This window comes from Pezoporus wallicus, unplaced genomic scaffold (genome assembly GCF_028554395.1).
Source record: "Pezoporus wallicus isolate ANWC-B61680 ecotype Strahan unplaced genomic scaffold, APGP_CSIRO_Pwel_v1 contig_3181, whole genome shotgun sequence".
Taxonomy (NCBI): domain Eukaryota; kingdom Metazoa; phylum Chordata; class Aves; order Psittaciformes; family Psittacidae; genus Pezoporus; species Pezoporus wallicus.
In genome coordinates this window covers 3,375,748-3,384,099 of record NW_026641700.1, presented here as the reverse complement: position 1 = coordinate 3,384,099, position 8,352 = coordinate 3,375,748, and the positions used below count along the sequence as shown (strand labels likewise).

Genomic DNA, 8,352 nt, shown 5'->3' with positions numbered 1-8,352 from the left:
GTCCATTTTGTATGCCTTCCAGATGGGAAGCTGGGAGAAAAAGAAAAGCTTGGCGGATAGGACACACTGGCCAAAATTCAGGGAATCACTTGCAGGGAGTTAAGAAAAGCCAGAAACAAGGAAGGGAAGCTTGTAAAGAAGAAAAAGTGTAAAAGGCAAAAAAGCAGATGGCCAGGCAAATATGGAGAAAGGCAGAGCTTCAGGCTAGGGGGAAAGGGAAAGAAAAGGAAAAGCCAAAGGGAGAGAAAAGGTGCAATAAATTCTTTGAGAAAGGATCGCAAACACAGCACCAAAGCAAGGTCCTCCTGTTTCAGTCCTAACTCAATGGAAATGTCAAGCAAAAGGATTGTCAGAGCAACTTTGTTACACCACGGATAAAGTTTCCCAAAGCATGTCTGTGCAACAAAAGAGGTGATTGTATTATGTAATGTTATATAATTACACCGGCATAGCTCCTCATGTGAACACTCTAGAAGTGAGTCTTTCTCCAGTTTTGACTTTTATGCTCTGGAAATGGTTTCAGTTGAACTGGAGATGGCATTTTTAAGTTGGGACAAGAGTTCACATGTAGACTTATGTTTGTTTAACTATATCAGCATAATTGCATTGATGTGAAATGTGCCCCTGTGAACAAAGCCTGAAATATCTAGCTGCCCTTCAGCCCATGACGCTCTTCAGCTGAGCAAGAAGCACATTTCCAATGTGGCTTTTATGGGATTTTCAAATCTTTTATGATTGTATGGGAAGACAGCAGAACAACACAAGATTATTTAACAACAACAAAAGAAGAAGTCTTTTACAGATATTCAGAATTGTTTAAGATTCCTAAGCTTGTACTTCATGCAAGCAGTTGCTGAAGATGCTACATGGAAGTCTTGTGATCGTGAATATGAGAAGAGATAATGAGAAAATATTACATGTGAAGTTTTAGTCCATGCTGTGAATACTTCTATAACCTTTGGCATAATCTGAGAGTTGCCATGGGCCTATATCAGGAAGAAAAAAAGTAGACAATGGCATGTATGATACCTTGAAACGAAGGGGTTTTTTTACTGCTGGAGTTTTAATAGCATACGTCTTTTTGTCTTAACTATGGATTTTATGTGGCAAATGAAGAATGCATTATCTCTCAATATATATGAAAAATATATAATTCAAGTGTTGAATGAAAGTAATGGTTAACAATCAGATGCATGTTCTATTCTTTGCTTCCATGTGCTGGTCAGACAAAAAAGAAGAAAAGAAATGCTATATACTGGTTTCTCAAGAACGCAGCATCAGGGATCTGTAAAAGTCTGAGTGATTCTATTGCTTCCTTTTGAAGGGCTCTAATAATAAGGAGGCCTAGGGAGAAAAATTGCAGTTGAAGACCATTGAAGTCTTGAACTGCAGTCAAGCCACAGAGTGAAATTACTGAGCCCTGAACACCTTTCCTGATCTTTCTCTGTTGAGAAGAACCTTTGTTAGATTAGGAGCCAGAGGTTGAAAGACTCAATTGAAATGCTCACTAAATATATTTTCTGAGAAGTTAGGACGTGTGGATTTTTTCCCCACATGGATTTACAAATCCACAGAATTGGAGCAGACAGGGAATCACTCAATTTTTCAGTAGAAAGAATAAACTAGAATATTACCAATTCAGCATATGAGCAAGCAAAGCAGATTTTCTTGCATTAGCTCATCTGAGCCAGAGTGACCCATGCTGTGACGCTGAAAAATATTTGAAAGGCAGAAAGAAAGGACTGTAGGTGTAAGTATTATTTATACGGTGAGAAACCTTTTTGTCTTGGATACTAGAAAAATAACTTTGTCCACTTATCACTGAGTTCTTAAATAGCCCGTGCAGTACAACAGACTGACTGACATTTTATTTGTCTTATTGCAGATATGCACCTCCATAATAAGTAATTTTCCAGGGTACATCTTCGTAGTCTATGGTCAACCTGTAACATTCTGGTGATGGTATGAAAAACACTGTCCTTTTCACCTGAATTTATCAAAGCACCCTACAAAGGCAGAGGCATAAACTGAGTGTACACTATTAATAAGCCATACCTAGCAGCTTTCCACTCTGATTATTCTGTTGCAAGTCAGAGACACTCTGAAGTTAAGCTTACGCCAGAAAAAGATTTATTAGGATAGCTGTGCAGGCAAGACAGTTGTACAGGCAAAATGCAACATCAGGAGGTGGAGTTTGTGCTGGTCAAACAGTATTTTACACCAGCTTTTCCTGGGCCACACCTGGTATTATGCCAGCATAGGAATGTCACAACCTAACCACCTATTATTGTAGTGGAAAGCTTCAACTAGGGATTTGGTCCAGCAGTAGCAATTACCATTGGCCATATAGGGGTGACAAATAAAGAATGAAGACAAGTTTAAATCATAGAATGATAGAACAGTTTGGGTTGGAGAGGACCTTAAGATCACCCTGTTCCAATCCCCCTGCCATGAGCTGGGACACCTCACATTACACCATGTTGCCCCAGGCTCTGTCCAACCTGGCCTTGGACACTGCCAGGGATGGGGCATTCACAACTTCCTTGGGCAGCCTGTGCCAATGCCTCACCACTCCCACAGGAACTTCCTGAAAATTAGCATCAGAATGGCAAAATTGCATATTTAATCATTACCATTGCCTCCAGGAGCCCTTTTGACTAAGTCCTGCTGGCCAACACCTTTCACCTCTCCCAGGCTCTTGCCAACAAGGATGCAATTGCCCTGGGCAGGAGTGATTGATGGTAGCCCATCTACTGCTTAATCAAATATAGCCATTCCACTCTCTGAGTTTCTTCTGGACCTGAGTACTGCTGCCAAGGAAAAGCGATATGTAGAAATGGAAAGCTGATCACGATCAATAAAGCAGCAGTTTCTCTAAACTGAAAAAGAGGCAGAAATAGGAAAACATTCTGAACTAGGGAAGCATGCAGTGCCAGAAAGGGAAAGTCAAGGAGTATGGAATACAGTAATCCAGGGAGCCTGTGTGCTGCAGAGACAGAGAAGAAAAACAGAGACAGCTGCTGCAAGGGACCACTGGGTAGGCAGCATTCTGAAGAAAATCAGATCCATCAGGTGCAAAAGGAAGGAAGAGAAAGGCCTAATGAGTGGCTAAGAGTGAAGTCTGTATGTGCACCTCTATTGACACTTTCAGCCTAACTCCTGATTAACATCATTCTCTTCTTTTACAGGAGAGAAAAGGAGGATCAGAAATATGGAGTCACTGCTAGAGACATAGACAGGGAAAGCATCCCGTATCTCTCAATCCTGATCACCAAGAACTAGCTATATATCAGGCAAACTGAGAAAGCAGTGAATCATTGTATCTTCAAGGAAAAGCAATTTTAAGGCTCAATCTCATCACTGGAAGCAAGGCAGAAACCCCCAGAAATACATCTCATGAAATTTCTTACAATGCTGTGAAGCTGAATTGATCTCAGCATCTTCAGGTTTTCAGTTACCAAAATGAACCAGACCATATACCAGGACATGCATAAAAGAAACACATTAGAAGATATGCGTAGTTATATGCAGCTATGCTTCCCTGCTTAAGCTTTCAGAATTGATATTGCCAGCCACTCTCCACATCTGTGGGAGTCTGACCAGGACTTTAACAAGGCCAAAACATGTAACAGGTCTCAAGTCCTTCTGCCCACTCAACAGGATCTCCGAAAGGCCTTCAGAGAGCTCCTAGGACTAGTCTCAAAGGAAACTAAAACCAAGCAGCAAATAGCAGGGGTCTAACAATGAGGCCTGAACTTTGCTTCCATAACCAAATCCTCTTTAGCACTGGAATAAAAGGAGAGGAAACAAGTAATTTTCTGCTTGTGGACCCTTTCATTCTTCTGTGAGAAACTGAAAAAGATGTAACTCTAAGGACTAAGAGGTGTATTGTGTGAGAAAATTACAGCAAGGGAAGCTGGACTGCATCATTAAGTTATGGCAGGATAACTGTGAGCAGGAAACTGAAGGGTGACCCTGTAAATTCAGTACCCTTATGTCACATATATGAGCCACTTGTGTTTTGACTGTTACATTTGCTCTCATTTGAATGCAGTTCCTTCCTCTTTTGCCCCAATTAACTTTATTCAAATAGCTGTGTCATAAGTCCTGAGTTTATAGTAGCTTTTCTTTGCTATCTCACCTTGTATTACAGGGTCACACAAAAAGGACAGTGTGTCATCAGAGGACTGTGTGAGATATCAGCAAGCTTGACATTATCAGCAAGCTGACATTAGGAGAGCCAAACAGATGACCATTTAATTTCTGCACACCCACAAAAGGCTTGATGCAAAACTCACTGGAATTTGTGGAAATATAAGGGGCTTTGGCTCAGCCTCAAACAGACCAGCCAGGAATAATGCTGAAAATATATCTGGAACTGAGATGGCACAACAGGACTAATCCCAGTCACCTTCCTTTAGCAGGAGGCTCACAGTGATTTGAATTGGCTAGCTTCTGTTGTGAATTAAGCTCAAAGCCCCAAAGGCAACTCAATTCCAGTCATCTAGCTTTGCAGCCTCCTCCAAACTTGATCCAGAGGGAAAAGTGACTAATCCTATTCAGCCGCTACACTGAGCTAGTGTCACAAATTAAAAAAACTTGGGGCACAGGGAAAACTAATAATCTGGGTCAGGCTTTCTCTGCAAGTCCTCTCCTCGACTAATAAAGGAAAGTAAGGAGACAGAGAAGGCACTGATAAGAAGGAAAGTCCACCTGATAAAGCGCACACACTTCACAGAAAAGGAAGCAAATCAGTGAGGTTTTGTCAAAACTCCCAAAACGGGAAGAGATTGGACTAGGGGAGCCAAGTCTCCTGTTTGCTGGAAAAAGGATCATGTTCTACACGCACTTCCAGTTCTTCAGTGTCCACGCAGGGCTGAGAGGACAATCGTGGGTGGGAGCAAGGCAAGCTGCAAAAACATTTCTGGCCATAGAAGTCGACTTCTTGGCTCCTCTCTCTTCAGGGCTACGGGTAGCACAGGAGAACAGCCCATTATCTGGTCCTAGCCATGACCTAGGAGGTGAGTCATAAAATGGGAGTTGCCACTGTAACAGCTGCTTAAGCGATGACATTACTAGGTGCTTTCAGCAAATGCATTTTTGGGTAGGCTTCAAAGTAAATAACTGCTGCTGCTGCTTATCATAATGTTACTTTGAACAGGGTTACCAAGGACTGTGTGCTGCAGAAAAGGTTAGTCTGCAGATAATCCCCTACCAAGGTTATTAGCATAATAAAGGAAAATGGTGTATGTGATATTGTAACAATCTCTAAGTTTTCCCTGCCCCTTACAATAGAAGTAGAGGGCTTTCATTATTAACATCAGTTGTCTCATTTGACTTTGGTACAGGTTTCCTGTGTTGACAGGAAAGGGCTGAAGGTGTGTTTGTGATGAAAGTGAAGATTTTCTGTTTTTAAAAAAGCTATTCTATAGGCAGTGAAATTTATGAAGCCTGGTCACCTTGTTTGGTGTCTTCTCATCTGCATGTCACCTGGCGTGTACCACACTATATCACCAGCCCCATCCTCCACAGCCCACTGGGGTAGTTAGGAGAATGCTGACAGAATGGCTGGTTGCTGTTAAATACATAGGAGCTGAATTCTGCCCCTTCTCATCAGTGAGGGGCATGAAGTGATCAGATCACCTGCCTTTATGTAAATGCCTGTTTTTGTTACATTTATTGTGTGTCTTTGAGGCTGTTGTCAATGGGAGAGATGCCAAAGCTCCACAGCTACTGAAGGGAAGGATGATCATGGCTTCTCAAGTGTTATTCCCATAGGTCAAACTGCACAGGTTGGCTCTGCCAGGAAGCTTTTGGAGGATAATTCACCAAGGCAGGCCAAACACATGGTACTACAGGTGATAAAGACTGAAGAGGAAGGCTAGCAAAAAAAACCCAAAAATCTCCAACCCCCCCCCCCCCCCAAAACAAACCCCCCCAAAGACCAGGAAGTGTGACACTTCAATGGAATTCCCTCTTTTGTCAGGGTGACTCTGACAGTGTCACTGGTGTGCCTAGCTAATGCTTTACCTAATGGAAGACTACGCAGCAAGTTTGTGGGGACTGTATGTAGTTTGGGTATTGACCTAGGAGAAATGAGGGGCAGAAAATGGGGGAGGAGGGGGAAAGAGTGAGAATGTGGAGAGAAGCAGCAAATGCAGAGGTCCAGGAAAACAGAGGAGAATGACAAAGACTGTCCCTGTGTGGGTGTCCTCTGCAGGGGCACCTCTGGCTCAAGGATTACTGGATATAAACATTGAAAGATCAGTGCCACGACCTTGTGGTGAGTCAGAAACGCGTGAAGCTGCTGTCCCACTGCAGAGAGCCTCAGCATCCCCAGGCTTACAGCTGGCCTAACACCCCTTTTCTTCAGTTCCCAAGGGTCCCCAAAAGAAGCTACAGGCATTCATTACCCGACCCAACCGGGGGTTCCCGGGAGCAGGCAGCGCCTGGCAGCGTGGGGTGGGAAGCCATGGTTTTAGGAGGAGCCCCTCTCGGCTGACCCCCGACCTCCCAGTCGCTATGAAGAGAAAAGTCCAGCCCCGGGATCTCCTTTCCTTTCCCCGGGGTCCCCCGCCGCTCCGGCGGTCTCAGTTTTGCAATGGAGTCCCCGGGATTCCCAAGGAGTCATGTCATGACAGCGGTCTGTCGAGGCAGAAGCCGTGCTCCCGGGGATCACCTCGAGGTCCTCCCTCGGGAGGAAGGGCGACAATACAAACTCCCGTCCATTACCGGGATGTGCGGTCATTGTATTTTCGGCCACTGAAGGTACCGAGCAATGCGACAGACGACCCCCTCGATCGGCGGCACCGAGCCAAATAGTGCCCCAGGGGAAGTCGGTGGGAACGCCGGTCCCCATTGTCCGTTCACGAGTGGATCCGGCAGCGCCGCGGGAGCATACGGAGAGGGGGGACCACGTGCGTGCTGCGGGCGGCGGGTCGCTCCGGCCAAATGTTTTTTCTCCGTTGGGTAGGCAGGGAGGGAGAGATCGACAGGCAGAGGTGCGGGGAGATGAGTAAAATGTCTCGCAAATACAATACGCCGCTGCGCCCTTCCCGCAGGAGAGCTCCCCGTCAGGGGACTCGGGAAAATAAAAGAGAGGTGGGGAAAGAATCCCTAATACTTGAACCTTCGGAAAATTGAAGGGGGTTTTTCCCGGTTCCGCTGCCAAGCCCAGGATTTTTGTTTTCTCTCCCAGCATGCGTTGATGACATCACGAAGTGTCCCTTCTTTGTGTGTCAGTGATGTCACCAAGTGCAGTGTGGGGGACAATGGAATCCTGAACTCCGGGCGAGTGGGAAGCGGCTGCTCCTGCTGCGGGTTCGGCGCTGAGCCGAGGGAGGGAAGGGAGGACACAGCTGCTGCTTTGGGGCTGAAACAGGTGAGAGACGGGGAAAGATGACGGGGATTCCTTTCGACTTGCCGGGGGGGGGCGACTTCTTTGGGCTGGGCTCTTTTTTTTTCACCACCACCCTCTCCCCCCCCGAATTCCCCCTTATTGCTGAGACAGGTGAGAAGTTGCTGCTGTTCTTCAAGGAACAAAGCAGGTGAGGCAGGGAATAAGCTTTGGGGTTGAAACAGTTGTAAGAATAGGAGGAAAGCGAGCACACACACAAACACAGACACACACACCCACACACCCCCCCCGAAGCCTGGTAGCCCCACTAAGCATTAAAGAAGCATCCCGGGAGCTTGCCCCCGCTCCCAGCCACCTGCCTCGACCGCGTCCCTGAGGGGCTCTTGCACGGAAGCAGAAGAGCCGGGGAGGACGTTTATCCCCCCGCCGCCCCGACACCCCTGCAGGTTACTTTCCAGAGGGTCTCCATTAAAAACTCCAGCCCCCTCCAGGCGCCCCTTTCCCACTGGAGCAGGATGGGGACACGCGGTGCCAGCGAGGACGCCCCCCCCTCCCGGCTCCGGCCCCTGCCCCGCATGAGGCAGCGGGTGCGTCGCGGCCCCGCCGCCCCTCAGCCCCGCTCGGCGGTGGGGGAGCAGCCAGGGAAGCCATTGCCTGTTTAATAGTTGCTGTTGCAGCACTTCCGCTTCTCTCCCAGCGAGAGAGACACGAGTGGCCAGGCCCAGCCGCACCGAGGAGGAGCAGCCAGACACAAAGGGAGAGGTAGGGGGACGGGGCAACCCCCCGCTGCCCTCCCTGCGGGCCAGCGGGGGTAGGGGCGAGGGGCAGGGCCGGCCGCGGCCCGGCGATGGGGCGGGAGGCGACAGAGCCGGTGGGGCAGGGGGATCGCGCCCGAGGCTGTCAGGTATCGCTGTCCCCCTTGGCCCTGCGGGCCCGCGGCCGGGGAAGCTCGGCCGGGCCCCCCTGCTCCCGGAGGAGGGGCGGCAGCGCTGGCG

The 8,352-nt window shown here is 47.6% G+C and overlaps 1 protein-coding gene across 8 annotated transcripts in view; it reads left to right on the top strand.

Moving 5' to 3' along the window:
* Nucleotides 1–6,996: 6,996 nt before the first annotated feature.
* UBE2E1 (ubiquitin conjugating enzyme E2 E1) overlaps nt 6,997–8,352 on the top strand; it is a 45,796-nt gene continuing 44,440 nt past the window's right edge. For 3 of the 8 annotated variants that reach the window (XM_057424955.1, XM_057424954.1, XM_057424952.1), the window contains exons 1-2: nt 6,997–7,101; nt 7,199–7,381. In XM_057424955.1, coding sequence (XP_057280938.1) covers nt 7,012–7,101; nt 7,199–7,381 — 273 coding nt within the window. In that variant the 5' untranslated portion in view covers nt 6,997–7,011. Of the gene's footprint in view, nt 7,102–7,198; nt 7,382–7,784; nt 7,804–7,916; nt 8,120–8,352 lie in introns of those variants that run through there. The other 5 variants (XM_057424953.1, XM_057424957.1, XM_057424959.1 and 2 more) reach the window with 5 other exon arrangements.